The sequence below is a fragment of the Tenrec ecaudatus genome, chromosome 12, assembly GCF_050624435.1.
Source record: "Tenrec ecaudatus isolate mTenEca1 chromosome 12, mTenEca1.hap1, whole genome shotgun sequence".
NCBI lineage: Eukaryota > Metazoa > Chordata > Mammalia > Afrosoricida > Tenrecidae > Tenrec > Tenrec ecaudatus.
The window spans coordinates 75,962,109-75,986,907 of record NC_134541.1 but is presented as its reverse complement, the minus strand read 5'-3'; the positions used below and the strand labels follow the sequence as shown (position 1 = coordinate 75,986,907).

The 24,799-nt window shown below is 40.1% G+C and overlaps 1 protein-coding gene across 1 annotated transcript in view; it reads left to right on the top strand.

The window, feature by feature from the left end:
* The window catches only part of ZFAND4 (zinc finger AN1-type containing 4), a 107,999-nt gene that overhangs the window by 23,291 nt on the left and 59,909 nt on the right, over positions 1-24,799 (top strand). Inside the window, exon 2 of the mRNA XM_075527916.1 lies at positions 66-366. Coding sequence (XP_075384031.1) covers positions 183-366 — 184 coding nt within the window. The 5' untranslated portion in view covers positions 66-182. The remainder of the gene's footprint in view (positions 1-65; positions 367-24,799) is intronic.

The window sequence follows — 24,799 nt, the reverse complement described above, 5'->3', positions numbered from 1 at the left end:
GGAAAATCGTTTTTGGGGAATGAGACTTGGAGATAGACTTTAAAAAATCATTCTTGTTTTTTTAGGTACAAAATGCAAAACATGAACGACCATATATATAACCAACGCTCAAAGCTGACTTGGCTGGAGCTAGAATTCCTTTCTTTGCAACACAGTCCAGAGGAATTGGAAAAGTCAAAGTAATGGATAACAAAAAAGGACCTCCGTTCTTCAATGAAGATAACGTGGGGCCATTGTACTACACATCTCCTTTCTATGATACCATGGAGCTCTTCATTGAAACACTGACTGGAACATGTTTTGAGCTGAGAGTTTCACCCTTTGAAGCTGTCATTTCTGTGAAAGCAAAAATTCAAAGATTGGAAGGTACTAGTCTATTTTGGGGGGTACATGTTTGTTCATTAGCAGTGTATGTTAATTTTAAAACGTTGATTATGGAGACGTTTTTAATTATATGGAAATGTAGGGAAAGTGTCTCCCACATACCTGCGACTCAGCTTCAACTGTGCATTCATGAAACATCCTTGTTTCACTCCTCAGCTTGTCCCATCTCCTCCTAGATTCTTCTGGAGCAAGTCCCAGGTGTCCTATGAGAGATGGGATAATACATCAATGGTCTCCCATCCGTTTATGGAGACTTCTTAAAATTCTGCCATAACTCTCCTCCAGGTCCTTTCAGCTGGAAAAAGTCATTGCTGTCCTTCTGGTGACCTTGCTCACCTTTTCCTTACACATACAACTTTTTTGTTGTTTAAATCTTGAGATTTTCTGAGAAGTTTTTTGGTCACATTTATCTATATTTTATTTTCTCTCAGTATAACAATACTACACATACTACAATGTCTCGTTTGTGCTTTATGTGTTAGTGAAAAGTTCCTTAAGTTACTTTGTATTAAAATTAGAATCTTACTTTTTTATTGTACTTTTTATATTGCTGACATAAGTGGAACTTACTATTTTTAGTTTTAAAATTAAGTTTTGACTAGAAAGCGCAGTTGTTCCATATAACACTTAACCCTAATCTTTCAGAACCAACTGATTTAATTAGCTTGTAAAATGAAAATTCAGAATTGTAAAAGTGTCTAGAGCAGCATTTCTCAACCTGTGGTTCGTGACCCCTTTGGGGGTTGAACGACCCTTTTATAGGGGTCGCCTGATTCATAACAGTAGCAAAATTACAGTTATGAAATAGCAATGAAAATAATCTCATGGTTGGGGGGGTCAACACAACATGAGGAACTCTATTAAATGGTCGTGGCTTTAGGAAGGTTGAGAACCACTGGTCTAGAGGCTTGCAATGTTTGATCTCAGTCATAGATTCTACTACCTAAGTTTCTAAATGTTTGCTGTTCCTCCAGTCCCAGGGAGGTTCTATTGAAATGAGTGGCAGTTGACTCCAATGACTCTATTTGGTACAGAAAGTCCCATCACCTGATTTCATGAAATCTGGAGTCAGAATAATTTATGTTGATGTTATTCTGCTGCTTTAGATAATTGCATGATACAATTATAGGAGCCACCACCCATAGTCATTGTATCAATGGTGGCCTATAGAGACTCTGTAGGACAGAGTAAAACTCCCTATAGGGTTCCCAAGGCTGTAGAAAGTCACCAGGATTCCTGCTTTAGGGTCAGAAATGTAAAAACTGTCTTTTTCTCTGTCTCTTTCATGCATTAAAAGATTTCCACGTAGCGAAAGCACATTAGAGAAATCCTGTTTAAGTCTTATGATTGTCATAAGAGGACATTTGGGCTTAGAGAACATTAGCAACCCGCCCAAGGGAATCATTTAGCCATTGACAGAGGCAGGCCCAGAGTCAGGACTTTGGCTCTCTTGACAAGCGCCAAGCCAGAGCCAGAGCCACAGCTTTTCCTTCCCTTGTCTTCTGAGAGAACTGTTGGAGTGAAAACACTGGCTCTATAGTCACTAGAGAGATGATTCCCAGTTTCCAGAAAGCCAAGCGAAACCTATTGTCTCAAGTTGACAGAGTACAACTGCCCATAGTGTCTCCAAGGCTGTAATGTTTTTGGAAGCAGACTGCCACATCTTTCTCCTACAGAAGTTCAAACTTGTGTCTTTCAGGTCACAGTCTAGCTCTTAACTACTGACACCACCAGGGCTTTTAATCCCATGTTAGGTATCTACAGTAGAACGCTTCAACACTAACCCGCCCTAGAAGGAGCGTGATGCAGTTGAGATCCGAATCAATTTCTCCCTCCCTTTTTCTTCCCTCCTATTCCTCATACTTTTAATTCTAATCCTATGGACTGTGGTATTCATTCTGTTATTGTGGAGGTTCCAAGAGGGTAGACTCATGAAAAATGTTAATGTTTTCTTATGGATTATCTCTAAATTTCCCCTACCTTAAAAATCAGGGAGACAAGGAGATGAGCCAGTCAGGGTGCAGTGTAACAATGATGAGACATGCAACTTTCCTCTAATTCCTAAATGCTTCCTCCTTCCACTATCATGATCCCAATTCTACCTTACAAATCTGGCTAGACCAGAGGATGTACATTGGTACATATAGGAACTGGAAACACAGGGAATCCAGGGCGGATGAGTCGTTCAGGACCAGTGGTGAGAGTGGCAATACCAGGAAGATGGAGGGAGAGTGAGGGAGATATGGGAAATAGATTACAAGGATCTACATATAACCTCTTCCCTGGGGGATGGACAACAGAAAAGTGAGTGAAGGGAGATGTCGTACAGGACAAGATATGGCAAAATAATAATTTATAAATTATCAAGGGTTCATGAGGGAGTGGGGAGCATGAAGGGAGGGGGAAAATGAGCTGATGCCAAGGGGTTACGTGGAGAGCAAATGTTTTGAGAATGATGAAGGTAATGAAGGTACAAATGTGCTTTATACAAGTGATGTATGTATGGATTGTGGTAAGAATTGTGCGAGCCCCCAATAAAATGATTTTTAAAAGTGATAAGCTGTTTTGACAGGAGCAGTTTTGATGAAAGGGTGATGAGAAGTATCCAATGAGAGTGGGTTAAAAGTGGATGTAATGGACTTTTCAATGTAAAAATATTCTATAAATACATTAATAATTTGAGTGAAAAAAACACGGGGAGACATTTGCAGTTAACATCGTGGATACGACTCTCAGAGTTAGACATGAGATAGAGAGGAAAGGAAGCAGAGATGGCATTGATGAAGTTAATCCTATGGAGGAAATGTTTTTTTCCTGCCAGACTGTTTTTCCCCTTAGGTACCGTTTGATGAGTTGAGAACATGAGTCCAGAGGGAAGATATAAGGAAGCGTAGAAGGAACTCTATTGAAAGGGTTGGAGGAGTATCCTGGTTAGAAATATTGAGCATGCAAGGTAGGATTAAGTATTAGGGACATTAAATGAACTTTATGTGAATAGGAGCACATAAGTCACCCTGATGATTTCAAATTATTAGTTGAGCTGTCCCTAAATTGTCCCAACTATAAACTAGGAATAATAATAGCTCCTATCTTGAAGATTTGTTCTTATATTAAATAATCCAACCAAGAACATAGCAGAGTACCTATGTTGTTTGTAAGGGGTATATGATTAGTCTGTGGAGAGTGTAGTATATACTCAGGACTATAAGAGTTATGCACTTGAGAGGAGAGTTAATTTTGCTCTGAGTGGCCAGGGAAGGAAAATTGCTTGGATCTTATTGCCAAGAACAGTGAACTATGAAGGAAAGTATATACACCATCCACCACTAGGGTATATGAAAAACGATCCAGTGGAATTTTGAAAGAAAGTATATGCAAAGAAATTTAAGGGATTATTGTCAACTAGTTCTTTATTGCCATGATAAAGAACAAAACCATGTGGTGGGATTGTCTTGCATGACTCCTTACAAGTAGAAAAGACCGCTACTAGTTCTGGCCAATGAGCTATGAATAGAAATATAATCCCTAGGCAAGGTGACCGGCAACATTTAAGGTGGTGGGTCCATCATCTGGGTCCCTGAGTGACTATAGTAATAAGAATCCCCTTGTTTTTTGTTTGTTTTGTTTTGATAATCAAGTACCTTTTTTAAAAAAAGCTATTTTATTAGGAACTAATCCTGACATCATACTATTCCATAGTTCAATGACATCAAGCAGGCTTACACAATTGCTAGCAAAATCAGTTTCAAACATTTTCTTCCTTCTTTCAATCTTTGATAACAGCTCCCTTTTGCCCCCTCTCACCGCTCCACCACACCCCCAAGAACCCTTATTGTCATTGTTGTCTATAGAATCACCTATCCTGGGTTTCATAGACTGAAAAATGGAGAAAAACATATAACAACAATTTGAGAAAGCTGCCAAGAGTGACAAAATACAACAGAGATAATGTGTTACTCTGGGTAGACTAAGAAAGAAATTCATAGACACTCATATGTATATAAGAAAGAGCTTTATGTGAGAATGATGATAGCAACAAATGTACAAATGTGTTTGACGCAATTCATGGACATATGGATTGTGTTAAGGGTTATATGAGCCCCCAATAAAATGATTTTTTTAAAAGAAAGAACTTTATATACAAGAGCAATTGAACAATGAGAAAACATCCCAGCCCAGTCCAGATCAAGTCCATAAGTCCACTATTAGCCCACATATCCAATACCAATCTATTAAAGTCCTCTTCAGACTCATTAAACATGTGCAATGGTGCCAAATACAGGAAGATCATAGGCCAATGAGTGGGAAGTTTTGTGAATCCAGTAGCATTGAAAGCACCTCAGCACTAGCAGGGATCTCCACGTGGTTCCTTCAGCTCCAAGGCTCTGGTTGCCATCTGCTTCTCTCCATGTGTCTTCTCAACAGGGTGTCTCACAGGGAGTCTGCCTGTGTCCCACCTCCAAGAAGGAATAGTGGAGTTCCCAGAATCCCCTGAAGAAGGCCATGCCCACACAGAGGCCTCATTGGCTATTATCTGATTGACAGGATAAAGTCCACCCCATTCACTCTTAGTCCTCAAATTGACACCAGATTATAACTACCACAGATACACTCCAGTATGAAAAAAAAGCCCACAGGAAATATTAAAAAATTAAAAAGCCCAAAGTATATCAGGGGAGATCAAGTGACAAAGTGTTAACCTCTCAAGTCAGATTTATTATTTTAATCTATTATCATTTCTCTAATATGCTCTGATAACCAGGTTATTCTCGTCCCTCAAATATTGTTAGAGAATGTCACCTGTATAGATCCTGCAAATATATTTTGGGCTTTTACTGTTATCCATAGCCTTCTGCACACTAGAATCTCATAATTTAAGCTCTAATAATATTCCCTCCTTCAGATGTGAATTTTAGAATTTACAATCCTTGGATGTCGGATGTTGGTGTGCTTCTTCTATGTAGGCTTAGTTGATGTCTAGTTATATGGCTGCTTGTTTGAAAACAATCCTTTAAGACTCCATCTAATTTCTTCACCATATTTTTCTATAGCACTCATATTTTCTGTGTTTCCTTCATGAAAGCAAGTTTTGAGCAGGGTCATGTTATAAGAACTAATTGTTCCTAGATTGAAGCTGGGGTAAAGTACAAGAGAAAGTCCAAAATCTATTTCTGAATCTATGTCCCACTCCTCCAGGCTTTTAAAAAATTAATTAATTAATATTTTAATTAATCATTTTATTGGGGGGCTCTCTTTAACAATCATACATCAAATGTATCAAGCACATTTTTACATGTGACCATCATCATTTCCAAAACATTTTCTTTCTATTTGAGCCCTTGGTATCAGCATTTTTCCCTCCTTCCCCCCCACCCACCCTTGTGAACCCTTGATAATTTATAAATTATTTTAATTTTCATATTTTACACTATCCACTGTCTGCCTTCACCTCCATTTCTGTTGTTCGTCCCCCTGGAAGTGGCTATACATCAATCATTTCTATTGGTTTCCCCTTTCTTTCCCATCTTCCCCCTACCCTCATGGTATCACTATTCTCATAATTGGTCCTGAGGGGTTTGTCTGTCCTGCATTCTCAGATAAGAGCCCTCAGCACATTGAATCTATGTTTTTTATCTGTCTCTGGTTCACTTTAGGGACATCCTTGTTAATTTATGGTAGAGAATCTAATTGTTCAGCTCACAGCAGCATAAGGACCTTCATTTAGGTTGTAGTTACATAATCTGGTGTCAACTTGCGAAGGAATGGAGTCTAGCCGTTCAAACAGGTTGCAGCTTGATGACCTCATTTGGAGGCGCAACAGAGATAAATAGCTCACTGGAGGCCAGATACACTCTCTGCTTCGTCTTCCTACTGACAAGACACATGGAGCCAAGCTAGAGCCCTGGAGTTGGAGGAGCCACATGGAGACCCCTGCCAGCGCTGAGGTGTTTCCAATGCCACTGGATCCACAAGACTTTCTACCTACTTGCCTGTGATCTTCCCACATTCAATGTCATTGCATGTGTTGCGTGAGTCTTAAGAGAACTTTATAGATTGGTATCAGACATATCAGCTAATATCGGCGTTATGGACTTGATCTGGACTGGGCTGGAATGTTTTCTTAGTAAACAATTGCTCTTTTATATAAAGCTCTTTCTTATACACTTATGAGCATCTATGAATTTGTTTCTCTAGTCAACCCCAACTAATACTATTTATTTTTTGTTTGTTTGTCTATCATTAATTTATTATCTTTCGCAATACCTGGATTATTCGCTTGTACAGAATAAATCTGTATGTTGACATGACACTATTTGTACAAACATTGGTGGTCAGGCAAAAGTTACAATAATATTCAATTACAATGTCAGCCACAGGTTTGTCAGAATAATACATACCTTAATAGAGCAAGTAGGACATTGAAGCAGTAAGTAAATGTTAGTTTGACTACTGACAGTTCAGTACTCTTGGGATAGTGGCTTCTGTTTCATCGCACATCATGTAGTTTTACTCTTCAATCCTCAGGTTATGCAGGTGTGTTTGAGGTAGATTCTAGTTCACCTAGTGGGGTTTCCACACCGGATTCCTCTGGTATAGTCTTTGCAGCATGTTGCTTATCTTGAAGATCAGGATTCATTGTCCCAATGTTTTATAGAAAAGTGAATCCCTTTTTTGACATGCAGTAGACATATAACACGAGCAAAAAAATACATTTTTAAATATTACATCTTAAGTCAGTGATATTTTGGGGGAGATTTTTCATTATAGCATAAGTTAATTTATTCTGAATGATACCATTTTTCCACATAAAGGTATTCAGTTGTCTAAATACCATTTACTGAGTAGTATAGTCTTTTCTCACTAGTATACATACCACATTTCTAAATATTCACAGTTCTCCTTTGAACATTTTATCTGTTTTCTACTGCTACCTGGGCTAATGTCACACTGCCTTATTTAATATAATTTATAAGTTTCATAGAATGGTAGAATGAGTCTTCTTTGCTTGTTATTTTTAATCGTCTTGACTGCTTGCACTGTTAGTTCAAAACTATTTTTTAGAACTCTGCCAAATTATTTGAACCTTCAGTTTCTCTGTGTGGAGAAATGTTGGGGATGTTTTTTAAAAATTTTTTTTCTTAAAAAAATACTGTTATTGGAGGCTCTTACATCTGTTATCACAATCCATACATTCCTCAAGCACATTTGCACGTATGCCACTATCATCATTTTCTTTTTTTTTAATTTTCTTTTTTTTCCTTTTTTTACATTTTATTAGGGACTCATACAACTCTTATCACCATCCATACATATACATACATCAATTGTATAAAGCACATCCATACATTCCCTGCCCCAATCATTCTCAAGGCATTTGCTCTCCACTTAAGCCCTTTGCATCAGGTCCTCTTTTTTTTTTCCCCTCCCTCCCCTTTCCCCCCTCCCTCATGTGCCCTTGGTAATTTATACATCGTTATTTTGTCATATCTTGCCCTATCCGGAGTCTCCCCCCCTTCTCTGCTGTCCCTCTCCCAGGGGAGAGGTCACACGTGGATCCTTGTAATCAGTTCCCCCTTTCCAACCCACTCACCCTCCACTCTCCCAGCATCGCCCCTCACACCCTTGGTCCTGAAGGTATCATCCACCCTGGATTCCCTGTACCTCCAGCCCTCATACTATCATCATTTTCAAAGCATTCTCTTCCCACTTGAGCCCCTGGTATCAGCTCCCCATTTCTTCCCCCTTCCTCTCCCGCCTGGCCTCCCTCCCTCATGAACCCTTGATAAGTTATACATTATTTTTTTACATATCTTACATCATCCTCCGTCGCCCCTCACCCACTTTTCCGTTATTTGTCCCCCTGGGAGGGGGTTCTAGGTAATCCTTGTGATTGATTCCCCCTATTTCCCCCTATCTCCCCATAATCCTCCTGCTATCTCTACTCTCCTTGTTGGCCCTGAGGGGTTGATCTCTCCTGGATTCCCTGTGTTGCGGGCTCTGATCTGTAGCAGTGTGCATGCTCTGGTAGAGCTGAGGTCGTGTTAGTGGGGGAAAGGAAGCACCAAAGAGCAAGATGGGGATGTGGGTTAATTGTGATGGGAGCTCTGGGGGTGACGTGGTCATGAGTTGGGCTGCAATCAGAGAGCTGACAGTTCAAAACCACCACCAGCTCCACTGATGAAAGACTGGGCATTCTATTCCCGTAAACAGAGTCTTATACTGGGGAACGATTGGCTGACCTTTTCTGATTTATTGTGATGAAATTTTCAAATAGTCTGTTTTGTTTGTAAGTTTCTTCAATTCTGGTGCTTTTTAATTTTTGGTTTGGGCTTTCTCTCTTATACATTTTACAATCAATTTTAGAACATTCTTCACTCTTGTATCCAGTATTATTAGTTCCCTATTATCCCCAATAAACCTGTCTCTATGTCTCTGGGTTTCATATAAAGGAAGTCATACAAAAAAATCCAAGTAATGACAAAGAAGAACACAAAAACCTCAATTCATGTAAAAGGAGACTATAATAACCACTAGAAAAGACTAAAAATGGGTCAAAAGGACAAACAAATGATAATGTTAAATTTTAACCTAGAGATATCTACTGTAATTCATTATCCAATGCACTCCATATGAGGGCAAGACTATTCACGTGCTTAGTCGATGGTCTTAGGGAGTTCACTGGAGGTTTAAGTTGTGTGGGGACTTTGCAAATGACTTTTTTTTTTTTTGCAAATGACTTTTGGGGTTTCATTGCCATCAATAGCCTTCTGAAAACCAGGTGCTCTGAATTTAAACTCTAATACAATTCCTTCCTTGATCTTAGATTTTTGTTATTTGCTATCCTTGCATCACCCAGGCTTGTCTTTCAGGGTTGCTTTTTGTTAGTTAGTTGTTTTTAGGTGGCATTGAGCTGGTTCTGATTCATAGCAACCCAATGCACAACAGAATGAACTACCCCAGGATCCTGCACTATCCTCACAATCTTTCCCATGCCTGAGCCCACTGTTGCAGCCACTGTGTCAATCCATCTCATTGACACTGGTCTGCCTCTTTTTCTCTGCCTCTCCACTTTACAAGCATGATATCCTTCTCCAGTGACTAACTTCTCCTGGCAATAAGTCCAAAGTGTGTTAGAGGAAGTCTTGCCATGCCTGTCTCTAAGGAACACTCTGTACTTCTTCCAAGACATCTGTTTTTCCTTTTAGCAGTCCATGGTATTTTCAATATTCTTCTCCAGCACCACAATTCAAATGCTTTGATTCTTCTTCAGTCTTCCTTATTCAGCGTCCAACTTTCACATACTAAAGAGGCAATGCAAAATACCTTGGCTTGTGTTAGGTGCACCTTAGTCCTTTAAAAAAAATCATTTTATCGCAATTCATACATCCATCCATTGTGTCAAACACTTATGTACATTTGTTGCCATCATCATTCTCAAAACATTTGCCTTCTACTTGAGCCTTTAATACCTGCTCCTTATTTCCCCCCTCCCTTCCCCCTACCTCATGAACCCTTCATCATTCATAAATTATTTTTATTTTGTCATATGTTACACTGTCCGATGTCTCCCCCTGCCCTCTTCTCTGCTGTCCATCCCCCAGGGAGGAGGCTATATGTAGATTCTTGTAATCAGTTTCCCCTTTCTACCCCACATTCTCTCCACGCTCCAGGCATCACCACTCTCACCACTGGTCCTGAGGGAGTCATCTGTCCTGGATTTCCTGTGTTTCCAGGAAATGTACACCCTCTGGTCTAGCCAGATTTGTAAGGTAGAATTGGGATCATGATAGTGGGGGAGTGGGGGGGGGGGGAAGAAGCATTTAATAACTAGAGGAAAGTTATATGTTTCATCGTTGCTACCCTGCACCCTGACTGGCTCATCTCCTCCCCACAACCCTTCAGTAAATGGGTGTCCGGTTGGCTACCAATGGGCTTTGCGTCTCCACTGTGCACTCACCCGCATTTACAATGATATGATTTTTTGTTCCGTGATGCTTGATACCTGTTCCCTTCGACAGCTCGTGGTCACACAGGCTGGTGTGTTTCTTCCATGTGGGCTTTGTTCCTTATGAGCTATATGGCCACTTGTTTATCTTCAAGCCTTTAAGACTCCATACGCTATATCTTTTGATAGCCAGGCACCATCAGCTTTCTTCACCACATTTGCTTATGCACACGTTTGTCTCCAGTGATCGTATCAGGAAGGTGGGCACTCACTGATATGATTTTTAGTTCTTTGATGTCTGATAGCTGGTCCCTTCTACACCTCGTGGTCAGACAGGCTGGTGTGCTTCTTCCATGTGGGCTTTGATGCTTCTCAGCTAGATGGCCCCTTCTTTATCTTCAAGCCTTTAATACCCCAGATGCTGTATCTTTTTTTTTTAAACGTTTTATTAGGGGCTCATACAACTCTTATCACAGTCCATACATATACATTCATCAATTGTATAAAGCACATCTGTACATTCTTTGCCCTAATCATTTTCTTTTCTTTCTTTCTTTTTTTCCCCTTTTCTTTTTTTACATTTTATTAGGGACTCATACAACTCTTATCACAATCCATACATATACATACATCAATTGTATAAAGCACATCCATACGATGCTGTATCTTTTGATAGCTGGGTACCATCAGCTTTCTTCACCACATTTGCTTATGCACACATTTTTCTTCAGCGATCGTGTGGGGAAGGTGTGCATCCTGGTATGCCAATTTAATGTAACAACGTGTTTTTGCAATGAGTACATGCTTGAGTGGAGGCCCAATGTCCATCTCCTGCCTTAATACTAAATCTATAAATGTATGTACATAGATCTGTTTCCCCACACTCTTATATAAACATATTTACATATGTACATTCCAGTCTTTGGACCTCTATAAATACCCTTTGTCACCTAGTTCTTTCCTCTGTTTCCTTTTACTTCCCTCTTGATTTGCTCCTATATGAGGGGTCAGACCAACCACTCTTCCTGAGCTGTTCCTTCAGAGCTGTCCTCTGCAGCGCTGTCACCTAGGGAGAGGACATCACATCTCGGGCTGAGGCCAGTACAATAGTCGTCTCTGGGAATGAGCTGCTCTGAACAGGAGCATTGCCCTCAAGGATGGGCACACCAGAATGAAGTCGAATCTCCTTCCTTTTCTGTGGAGATATAAACAATACCCTCCCTTTGGGGGGGTTAATGCCCTGACTCCCCATTGCCATTGTTTTCTTTCCCCCACCACTCTGTGGGCCTTAGGGGTGGTGGTGGTGAGGGGAGAATGATGCCTTTCAGCATAGGTGGTATTTACATCTGTTTGTGATGATGTATGAATCATTGCATTTTGTCTGGCTCATGCCAGAATATGTGTTCCCCAACCAGGGAATTATGTGTTATGTGCATCTTCCCTTATGCCTATTCTGCTGTTTAAACTTAGCGCAGTGGATTCATGTTGTACTTGACCTATTGTGCTTGGCTAACTTCTCTCAGCATAATATCCTCCAGTTCTTTTAATGAGATGAGTTGTTTCATCACTATTTCCATTGTGTGTATATACCAGAGGGTTTTAAATTTTATTTTTTATCAATATCTTTATTGACTGAGAGGCTGTTTCCAATGTTTTTGCTATTGTAAGCTATGCAACAACAAACATTGGAGAGTGGATGTCTGGTCATGGTATGTTTCTTATTTCTTCTGGGTATATGCCCAGTAGTGGGGTTTCTGGGTTCTATAGTAGCTTGATTTCCATCTGTTTTAGGTATCACCAAATTGCTTTCCACAGTGGCTATACGTTATCTACAAGTTGTGAATGAGAGTTCCTGACACACCAAACGCCCACCAACCTTTGTTGCTTTCTAGTTTTTTTTTTAATTGGGCTATCTTTTGGGCGTCAGGTGGTATCTCATAGATGTTTCGATTTATGTTTCCTGATGGCTAATGTATATGTTTATTGGCCATTCACATTTCCTCCTTCGTGAATCTTATTTAAATCTTTTTCCCACCTCCTCAGTGGGCTACTCATTTTTTCCTTTTGTAAGCTGGCAGGATTCTGTAGATTTTAGTAATAAACTCGTGTGATATGTCATTACTAAATATTTTTTCCCAGTCTGTGGGCTCTCTTATTACTCTCTTGATAATTTCTTTCAGTGTACATGAGTTTTATCTTTAGGTCCCACTCATCTATTTTATCTTCCTCTGGGAGTATACCCTTCCTTATGTCTGATAGTCCATGTATTTCTTGCACTAACGTTCTTAACTTTGTCCCAATTTTCTCATTGAAGATCCTGGTAGTTTGAATTTTGTTTTTGTGTAGGGAGTGAAGTAAGGGTCTTGTTTCATTCTTCTGCAGGCTGATACTGAATTTTTCTAGCACCAGTTGTTTAAAAGGGTATCCTCTTCCCATTTGATATTTTTTTGGACCTTCAGCAAAGATCAGTTGTCTGTATGATGCTGTTTTAATTTCTTACCCACTGGTCTGTGTATCTCTCATTATACCAGTGCCAATTGTGGCTGTACAATAAAGTCAGGTAATCCAAGCCTGCCCACTTTGTTCTTCCTCTTTTTTAAATAATCATTTTATTAGGTGCTCATACAGCTCTTATCAGAATCCATACATACATCAATTGTGTAAAGCACATTTGTACATTCATCATTCTCAAAACATTTTCTCTCCACCTAAGCCCATGGCATCAGCTCCTCATTTTTCCCCTCCCTCCCCGCTTTAACCTCCCTCATGAATCCTTGATAATTTATAAATTATTTTTGTCATATCTTGCCCTGTCTGACATCTCTCTTCACCTACTTTTCTGTTGTCCGTCCCCCAGGGAGGAGGTCACATGTAGATCCCCCTTTCCAACCCACCCTCCCTCCACCCTACCGGTATTGTCACTCACACCACTGGTCCTGAAGGGATCATCCATCCCGGATTCCCTGTGTGTCCAGTTGCTATCGGTAACACTGAACATCCTCTGGTCTAGCCATATTTGTAAGATAAAATTGGGATCATGATAGTGCGGGAGAAGGAAGCATTTAGGAACTAGAGGGGAGTTGTATGTTTCCTTGTTGCTACATCGCACGCTGACTGGCTTCTCTCCTCCCCGTGACCCTTTTGTAAGGAGATGTCCAGTGACCTACAAATGGGCTTTGGGTCTCCACTCCGCATTCACCCCTCATTCACTATGATATAATTTTTTTGTTCTGATGATGCCTGATACCTGATCCCTTCGACACCTCATGATCGCACAGGCTGGTGTGCTTCTTCCATGTGGGCTTTGTTGCTTCTGAGCTAGATGGCTGCTTGTTTACCTTCAGGCCTTTAAACCCCAGATGCTATATTTTTTGATAGCCAGGCACCATTAGCTTCCTTCACAACATTTGCTTATTCAACTACTTGTCTTCAGTGGTTGTGTTGGGAAGGTGAGCATCATAGAATGCCAATTTAATAGAAGAAAGCATTCTTGCATTGCGGGAGTTCTTGGGTAGAGGCCCAATGTCCTTCTGCTACCTTAATACTAAACTTATGAATATATGCACATAGATCTATTTCCCCATCCTCATATATAAATATATTTACAGATGTACATGACTTCATTTAGACCTCTATAAATGCTCTTCACCTCCTAACTCTTTCCTCTATTTTTTTTTTTACTTTCCTCTTGTCCCACTATCATGCTCAGTCTTCATTTGGATTTCAGTAATTCCTCTTGGTTACATTACCCTGATCATGCCCAACCAGGCCTCCTACACCCTCCTCACCACCGATTTGGATGACTTGTTTTTTCCTTGTCCCTGGGTTTGTTAACACCACTACCTTTCCCCTCCTCTCTCCCTCTCCCATGTTCCCCTAGAACTGTCAGTCCCATTGCTTTCTCCTCCAGATTGTTCATCCAGCCTATCTTATTTAGACAGACCTTCGGAGATAATAACATGCACAAAAATAAGACAGAGCCAAATCAAGCAACAATATACAACAAATCAACAAAAGCAATAACAACAAACCTGCTTGCCCTCTTGAGGAGTTCCTTGCCCGTTCTGGGCTTCTTCCCTTTCCATATGACATTGTTAATCAATTTTGCCCTTTCTTTGAAAAATGATGATGGAATTTGTATCAGGATTACATTGAATTTATATAGTGCCTTAGGCAGGATTCACATATTTACAATATTGTGTCTTCTGATACATGAACATGGGATATTTTTCCATTTGGGAAGCTCCCTTTTTGTTTCTTGTAATAATGTTCTGTCGTTTTCCTCATAGAGTTCTTCTGGGCTTTGGGGGGGTTAGGTATATCTCTACATATTTCAGTTTATGCTTGGCTATTGTGAAGGATACATACCTTCTGGATCTCTTTTTTCTGTAACCTCCTCAGTGTTGTTTAGCAATTCATTTGACTTCTGATTGCTGACCTTGAATCCTGTCACTCTCCCACATTCGGAGCCTTTATGGTTTTCTTTCTGTAAAATTGTGTCATCTGCAAATAATGATAATTTCAATTCTTCTTTCTCCTGAAGTATACTTTTGATATCCTGCGGTTGTCTTGTGTTATTAGCAAGGACCTCCAGGAAGATGTTAAATAGAAGTGGCATCCTTGGTGGGACCCATTTTCAGTGGGAATGTTTTCATCTTTTCTCTGTTGATTGTAACAGTGGCTCTTGGATTTTCAAATATAACTTTTATTAAATTTATGTAATTTCCTTCTAATCCTATAGTCTTGAATGTATTTATTAGGAATGGGTGTTGAATATTGTCAAATGCTTTTTCTACATCTATTGATTTTATCACGTGGTTCTTGCCCTTTTTCTTGTCAATGTGATGGATAATGTTGATGGCTTTTTGCATGTTGAATCAATCCTGAATCCCTGGTATGAATTCCATTTGGTCATGATGGATTGTTTTGGAGGATATATTTTGTATTATATTGGCCAACATTTTGTTAAGTAGTTTTCATCTATGTTCTTTAGAGATGTCAGCCTGTGGTTCTCTATTCTTGTGGGAACCTCACCTGGCTTTGGCATCAGTATTACACTAGCTTCACAGAATTTGGTTTGGAGTTTACCATCCTTTTCCATATTCTGGAAAACTTTTTTAGGATTGGTGTCGTTCTTCCTCGAATGCTTGGTAGAATTTTCCTGTGAAGCCATCTAAGCTGGGGCTCTTTTTAGTCGGCAGTTCCTTGATAAGCTTATCTATTTCTTCTTTTGTTACAGGTCTGTTCAAATTCTTGAAATCCCTATGAGGTAATCTGGGGAGGGTTTGTTTTTCCAGGTATTTGTCCATGCCCTCCACGTTGTTGAATTTGTTAGAGTCCTTTGTAATACTGTCTTTTAATTTCATTAAGATCCATTGTAAATCCCTCATTCTGGATATTGATGTCTGCTCCTTTCTATCTCTTGTTAGCTTTACTAGAGGGTTGTTGATTCTTTTGTTCCTTTTGAAGAACTAGCTTTTTACTGAGTTAATTTTTCCATTATTTTTTTGTTTTCCCACTTTTTTATCTCTGCCCTGATTTATATAATTTCTTTTCTTTTGCTGTTAGAAGGTTGATTCTATTGACTCTTTTTCAGCTGCTGAAGGTTTTGTGATAAGGTTTCAACCCTAAGTCTATCTTCCTTCTTCATACGTGCATTTAACACTATCATGCATCCAATGATAACTGCCTTTGCTCTATCCCATAGTGTGTTAGTCTGGGTTAATAGGGAAACAAATTCACAGAAACGCATATGTATAAGAAAGAGTATTATATAAAGTGTAAGTATACATTAAGAAAGTATCCTAACCCAGTGCTGTCCAAGCCCATAAATCCCACATTAGCCCATATGTCCAACACCAATCTACAATGTCCTTCTCAATCTCACAAAACACACGCAATGACACCAACTGCAGGAGGAAAGCCGAATTAGTGAGCATGTAAGCATCTCAGCACTGGCAGGGGTCTCCACACAGCTGCTCCAGCACCCAGGGCTGCATCCGGGTAGGTCCATGTAGTTCTCTTCATGGATGTCTCCCAGGAAGTGAGCCTTGCCAGTTGAAGCAGGGAACTGGCTAAGGCAGCTGCACCCTGGTCCGACCATCAGAAAGAAAGAGACCCCAAAACTAGAAAGGTGAGGCTGACTGAGCCATTCATGTCTCCATCCTTCAGTTAGTCCCACATGTGTTTATCAGCCAGGTTGGCACAATAAACCTTAACTATATCACATAAGTTTTGGTATGATGTATTTTCATTCTCATTTGTTTCTAGAAACTTCCTATTTTTGTCTTGAATTTGGGCAAACATTGCATCCTTTCTAAGTAAGTTATTTAGCCTCTATCTATTTGCCCTTGTTTTATTGTTCTTTCTTTTGTTGTTTCCAGCTTTATGGTGTAGTGGTCAGAGAAGGAAGTTTGTGACCTCTATATATTTGAATTTACTAAAGCTTGACTTGTGCCCCAGCATGTGGTCTATTTTCAGATATGTGCCAAGTGCACTTGAAAAAAAAGTGTATTTTTGTTTGTATTTGGGTGGATAGCTCTGAATATATCTCTCAGGTCAAGTTGCCTAATTGTATTGTTTAGCTTTGTAGCCTCTTTATTGAGCTTCTTTCCTGTTGATCTGTCTTTGTTGGAGAGCAGTGTATTAAAGTCTCTTACTATGATTGCTGATCCTGTGATTTTTTTCATCTTTTGAAGGATTTGGTTGACAAATTTTGCAGGTCTCTTCTTGGGTGTGTATATATTTATTATGCTCACTGACTCTTGGTCTACTGATACTTTAAGCATTATATAGTGCCCATATTTATCTCTTTCATGTCCTGCACCTTGAGATTGATTTTGTCAGAGATTAGAATCACAACTCCTATTTTTTTAAGGTTGCCATTCACGTGATATACTTTTTGCCATCCTTTGATTGTCAGGCAGTTAGAACAAAGTGTTCTTGCATCAAGGGAGTACTTGAGTAGAGACCCAATGTCCATCTGCTACCTTAATACTTAACATATAAATATATGTACATAGATCTATTTCCCTATCCTTATAAATAAATATATTTATGTATGTACATGCCTGTATTTAGAACCCTATAAATGTTCTTTGCCTCCTCATTCTTTCCTCTATTTCCTTTTATTTTCCTCCTCTTCCACTATCATGGTGTCCCTTCATTTGGGTTTCAGTAATTCCTCGCAGTTTCACTGTCTTTGATCAAGACCTAACAGGCATCCTTTGCCCTCCTTGCCATCAATTTTAGATCACTTATTGTTCTTTTGTCCCTGGGTTTGTTAACACCACTTCCTTTCCCTCACCTCCCCGTCTCCCATGTCCCCCCAGAACTGTCTGTCCCGTTGTTTTCTCTTCCAAATTGTTTATCCAGCCTATCTTATCTAAATAGACCTGCAGAGATAATAATATGCACAAAAACAACACAGAGCAAAACAAAGCAACAAAACAGAACAACAACAAAAAACCAATAATAAAAAAAGAGAAAAGCCTGTAAGTAGTTCAAGGTCTGTTTGTTGATCTTTAGGAGTGTTTTCCAGTCGAATCTGATGGGGTGCCATGCCGTGACCCCAAAGTCTATTTTTTATATTCCCTCAGGACTTCCTTACTCTACTCCCCTTGCTGTTCTGTTGCACACCCTTAGTGTTTTGCTTTAGTGTGGTGGGGTCACATCGAGTGCAATTCCCACACTGTGTCTCCAGTGTTGTCCCCTGTAGGACTATGGGTCAATGATGTATGTCGTGTCTCATAGTGGGGCCAGCCACATGGTCCTCTCTGTGGATTGGCTGCTCTGAGCAGACATATCTTCCTCAGGGCTTGGTGGTCCAGGATGTACTCCACTCTCTCTTCCTCCCTCTTAATGTGATCCTGTGTGCTTTGATCAGACATGTCCCTCTCTCTGAGCTGTAGCTTAAGTGCTGTCCTCTGAAGTATATTCTTCTTGGGGGAGGAACTTGCCATCAATTTTAGATCACTTGTTGTTTCCTTGTCCCTGGGTTTGTTGGCTCTCCCCTTCCTTTCCCTTGCTTCCCCATCTCTCTGCCTATCTTATCTACATAAACATGCAAAAACAATAACAAACACCAAAACAAACAAACTCCCCACCTTAACCCCCAAAACACAACAAAAAAGAAAAGCCTATACATAGTTCCAGGTCTGTCTTTTGACATTTATGTGTGTTTTCCGGTTAAGTCTGATGAGCTGCCACGCCCTGCCCCTGAAGTCTATTTTTGGGATTCCTTGGGGACTTCATTTCTTTGCCCCTCTGTTGCAAGATATGCCCTTAGTGTTTTGCCCCAGTGTGCTCGGGTCAGATCAGGCACAGTTGCTGCACTGTGTCTCCAGTGTTGTTCCCTGTAGTGCTATGGGTCAGTGAGCGACGTCATTTCTCGTGGGGGAGGTGGGGGTGGTGGAGGTCTGGCCCTATGGTTCTCTCTGCATTGGCTGCTCCAAACAGGAATATCTTTCTCAGGACTCAGTTGGCCAGGAAGTATTCCACTTTCTCTTTTTCTCTTCTTCCCCCTTTGTTTGCTCCTGTGTGATCTGAGCAGATATGCCCCTCTCCCTGGGCTGTAGCTTCAGTGCTGTCCTCTGTAGAGCATTCTTTTGGGGAGGCGGTTCACATAACTTGGATTGGGGCCAGCCCCACAGACCTCTCTCTTGGTTTACTGCTTTATGCCGGTATGTTGCATTCATGTCTTCGCATGTCAGATTGAGGTATAGTCCCTCTCTCCCTCCCCGGGGGCTACTTCATTAAAAAAAATTTGTTTTAGTTTTTTTAAATTTTTAAGTTCTTCAAGTTTCCAGGAAACCTAACCTTTCCTTCTCATTGATCATCTCTTGATTATTGTACAGGAGACCTCATGTGTGTATTTAGGAGGCCATCTTAACTGGAAATTGTAACTCTGGATTCTTTCCATCTTGTGGAAATTTAATAGTTGTACAGTAGTGCACTAATACAATGACCTTGATGTTTATTTGACGGACAATGTGGTTAGGCATTAAAATTTTGGTTTAAATTTCTTTTGCTTTTTTAAAAGAATGCTACTTCAATGTAGTGTTATTTTGTCCTAGTTTTGAAAAGTCTGGTAAGTCTAATTCTTTCACAATTTGTGAATTATTTTTCATGGAGATGGTGAGAATTTTTCTTTCTCTTTGAAATGGAATAGTTTATAACTAAGATATGAATTGGAGATGATTGTTGTTGTTAGCTGGTATTTGGTTGGTCCCAATTCATGGCAACCCTATATATAAGGAATTGAATTATGATCAATAGGGTTATCAATGGCTGATTTTTCAGAAATAGATTACTAGACCTTCCTTCCTACTGTTGTAGTGTGGATGCTCCTCTGAAACTTGCTCATCAACATAGCAACACACAAGCCCGCACTAGCAGTAATGACCGTGCTTGGGATATATTGACTGGTTAGTTTTCTAGTGGGTTCTTTCTGTGTGTAGCTATAGATTTTTTTTCTATTTTTGGAAAAATTACCAGGATCCAGTGATGAGATTCAAACAACTTTAACAACTGGTTTTCTGCCTTAATGACCATTTTAAGTATAAAAAATGATATTTTGAGCCCCAATTAAAAATTTATTAAATAAAAAGCAAAACAAATGATATTTTGAAAGTTTATTATTTCATACATTTAATACTTATATAATAAACTATCTTTCTGTATATCATTGTTCTTATTCCACACAATTAATATTTAAATAAGAACAGGAAAAGAGGTACACAAATGAGATTGCTATGGATTTTAAAATATTTATAAATAATATTAATGCTTTTCAAAAAATGACAATATTATTCCTTAATATGTTTCCTGGTTGCTTCTTAATTGGCATTCTCACTTGCAATAGGCAATGTTTTTATCCAAGCATCATCAGCTGTGTGATTTATCTTTAACTTTCTTTTCATTGGTTATTTGGCACTTTTTCTCTTTACATGATTTGTTTACTGAATTAACAAATGTAAGGAAATATAAATACAGTATTTCATCAAAAGTATAATGAGTTTTATGAATGAATAAAAAAATTCCAAGCATAGTTCAGTATGTATTTTCTTACACCTATGGACAAAATAAACATTACTATTGGAAATTAGAATATTGATGAATGTTAAAAAAGAGTAAGGGATGTAAATTTATGATTTCCACATGGGGTGGCTAAGAGACCCTGGATTCCAAGTGCCATTTTAATAATCAGTTCATCAAAGTTAATAAAAAATTAGTTATCAGTTTTGCTGAACCGCTGAGAACCAGCTGAATTCCATCACTGCCAGGATAATAGTTTTAAATATTTGTTTTGTTTTTCTTTGATTATATGAGTATTATTACATTTTTGTCTTTCAACTTCTTTTTGTTCAACACAGGAATGATTTATTGAGGTGGGAGAGCAGGAAATCCTGCAGATTCTCAAAGAATGCCCAAAAGGCATAACACGGCCGGGATTATCTGTTTGCTTTTTAACACTGACCCATGAATAGAACTTTCCTTATACATAATAAACATTTTCAATACGAGGTTTATGTTGGTGGTGGTGTTCCAGATTTTAGTACTGAAACATTAGTAATTAGTTTTAAGAAAGATAACCCTGGGAATGTCAAGATTCATAGACACCAATTCCCTCTCCCCCCACGCTCCCACCCAAAACTAATTGCTTTCTAAGGGCAGACAGATCCATCTTTCCTTTATAGGTAGGTGGGTAGGTGTTTGTGAAAGAAGTTAGAAGCACTTGCTTAATTTATCAAAATTTTGAGGTGAATTTTACTTGGAAATATAACACTAGCAGGCATGTTCAAGTCTAATACTTTTAACATGAACTTGTTGAAAGGTTAACAATTCCAAAATGAAATTAAGTGAGTTTAACCTAACAGGGAATTGTTAAAAACTAAAACCAATTCTTCTTTGTACCAGCCCTTGCATAGTTCTGCTGTAACAGGTTCTGCGTTTCGCTGGCTTCTTTGAAAGCGTCTTTTGGTCCCAAGTTCTGCGTTTAGTGTTTGCTCCAGCCTCCTCCTCTCTTGGCGCCTCTGCAGCAGGAGTCGCGTGGAGAGCATCTTCCAGGGCACCAGGGAGCCCGCGGTCTGGCCAGCTGATCCCTTCGCGACCACTCGAATGGCGTCGCGCCGGCCACCGGTGTAAGTGTCGCCGCCGCTGCCCATGGCGTCCCGCAGCAGCCCCTGTACACCTGCGGCCACGTCCACTGCGGCCGTCCGACGGCGCAGGGTCCCGCCCGGAGCTCTCGAAGACGTCTCCGTGGAAGTCTCTGCTAAACCAGTCCCTGTAGCCACGGGGCCACCTCCGCCATCGTCCCGGCCGCGGGAGCCTCTCGCTGAGCGGTCGTCGCGGGCGTGGAGTGGCCGCAATCGCGAGAGGACTTCTCTCTGGGCGGGCGCGGGCACTCGGTCGTCTCGGCTCGAGCAGCTGGCTAGCTGGGGGCGAGTAGGGAGCTGGGCCCGGCGGCGCGGTTCTCTGGGGCGGCGGCCCGCGATGCCCTGGAGGAGCTCGGGTCCAAACGCCGGCGTGGTGGCCTGGGCCACGTTGGTCGTCTCAGCATCCAGGACCTGCCGCTCATGCCTTGGCATTGCTGGGCTATACAAGGCGATGAACGCGGAGCCGCTCGACTGGGAAGTTGCTCAGTCTCCCATCCAAAGCACTTCGAGGATGCGGCCATACTTGCCAAACACAGCCCCCAGGCTGAGCCTGGGACCGCAAAGCTTCCCAGAAGGATCAATCCTGTTGGCGTCTCAAGTGCTTACTGGAAGAGGGAGCCAAGAGGTGGTTTACAGTTGAATACGGGACAGAGCGCCTCAACTACGTTTTCATGTTAATTTCCTTCTCTTGTTTCACTGCCTCAATCCTTTCTAAATATTTGTTAGTCTTTTATCTTTTAGGTACTTTGTAATTATTTTTTTCATTCTGAGATAATTTTGCGTCTTTCACTTACATCCTTTCCCCCATTTATTTAACAGTTTCTGATTCTAGGCTTTCAACTTCTATTTCAAAGTGGTTTTCATATCTTCAAATGCTTCTTTGTAAATATATTTATCTCTGGAGTAATGGCTTCATAGTTTTCTTCTACTTCATGATTATTTTTCTAAGTAACATTTCCTGGTCGAGTGTGGATTTATAGTTTCTATTTTTAACCGTTTTCTCTGTTTGCATTTGTTGATTTATCTTTTACCTTTGTGATACTGGAATTGTGCTGCTAGGAATTCCTTAACAAAGCCATTTCAGGTACACTTCTTTTTCTTTTGTAACTGCCATTTTATTGGTTGTTTTGAGATTAGTACACAAACATTATGAACACTTTGAATACAATTCTTTTTTTGTTTTGTTTTTATACTACTTTTATTGGGGGCTCTTACATCTCATCACAATCCATACATCCATCCATTGTCAAGTACATTTGTTGCCATCATCATTCTCAAAACATTTGCTTTCTGCTCCAGCCGCCATCATTTTCAAAGCATTCTCTTCCCACTTGAGCCCCTGATATCAGCTCCCCATTTCCTCTCTCTCCCTCCCCTGCCCACCTGCCCTCCCTTAAGAACCCTTGATAAGTTAGATTATTTTTTACATATCTTACGTCGTCCTCTGTCATGTCACCCGCACCCACTTTTCCATTATTTTTCCCCAGGGGGGGGTAGATTGATCCTTGTGATTGATTCCTCCTTTCTCTCCCCAACCTCTCCTAATCCTCTTGGTAGCTCTAGTCTCCTCTTGGCCCTTATCTATCCTGGATTCCCTGTGTTGCTGGCTCTTCTCTGTACCAGTGTACATGCTGTGGTCCAATCCAGTTTGTAAGGTAGAATTGAGGTTATGATAGCGAACATACTAAAATCCTAAAATGGCATGTAGATGCAATTTATTTATAAATTCCAGTGGCTTTCCAGCTTTTATATTTGGAGGTGTTTTTAAAAAAAATAGGTTATCAATTACCATTATATTAAAATGTTGATAAGCTGTTACATTGTAAGTCCCACTAATTCACAATTTAATATGATACACTACTCACTCAAATGTTTAACCCTTTACAGCACATAACAAAGTTGTCAGGAAAACTAAACTATCATGATCAAAGGTGTTATAGAATGTACACAGTTCTAACAAGAAAGCCATGATGATAAAATGGGTTTCATACACAATTCTATTAAAAAACAGCAACATGAAAATGAAAATTTAAATGTTCAAGTCATACAAATGCATGACAGTGACTCCAAATTGCCATTAAGCATGTTTTGTATTAGGAATACAAAAACCCAACCCCACCCCCCAATCCCATGGAATGTTATTTTGACACCTAAGACAGTCATATCTTCCTACAATTCAATATCCCACTATTTTCTGGTTGTACCCCCATAATAATCAAAACAGTAAGTGATTTCATGCCTTAGAAAAAGGCATTTATACTTAAAAACAATGGGATGCAGTGGGATTTCTTTTTTTAACTTTTAAAATCATTTTATTGGGGGAATCATACAACTCTTAACACAAGGCTTTCTTCCTTCTTAAAACTGTTTCTAGAGCTACTAAAAAACTTGCATTTACAAAATAGTTGACAAAAATAGTCCTCTCGGACAGGGCAAGATATGAATGACAAAATAATAATTTATAAATTATCAAGGGCTTATGAGGGAGGGAGGAGCGGGGAGGGAGGGGAAAAATGAGGGGCTGATGCCAGGGTCTTAAGTGGAGAGGAAATGTTTTGAGAATGATGAGGGCAATGAATGTACAGATGAGTTTTACACAATTGATGTACATACGGATTGTGATAAGAGTTGTATGAGCCTCTAATAAAACGATTAAAAAATAATCCTCTGAATTGTACAAGAAGGGAAGATAACAAGATACACTTCTAAGACGTGTTAGATAAACATCCATCAGACTTGGCTTCTTTTTCTCCTGCTTCATCAAAGGCTGGCTCTCCGTATGTCCTTGTATCTCCGTTTTCTGCAGGTATAGCATCTTTAGCTTCTTGGTTTTCCCTTTGCTCCTCTTTCCCCTTTTGCTTGCACTTTTTTTTTGGGGGGGGGGGTTTGGGTGGAGGGTCTGAGGATTTCTCTTTTCCTGCTGCCTTTTTTGGCTTCCTCTCAAGAGGTATTGCTTTCACCGACAACCTCACGGATCTCCCCTTGGGTTCTCCTTCAACGCCTTTTTGACAGAGCCGACCTTACTTTGGGCTTCTTAACTGTGGAGAGGGCACTTGCCTGATGCCTGTGGACCACAGGGCACCAGCAGCTTTCTTGAAGCTGGGTTATGTGGCCGCTGCTGCGTTTTATAGTACCCACCAAATAATGGAACCAGACTGTCCATATGTAAAGTGCCTGTGACCCACCAAGGAGATTAGATAGCTTGGTAAAGATGTAAACACGGTATATAGGACCATGTGAATAAGATGCGTGGGACCCTAACATAGGTATTGGTTAGTTTGCCTGAGTGTTTTTTATTATGAATTGTAGACAC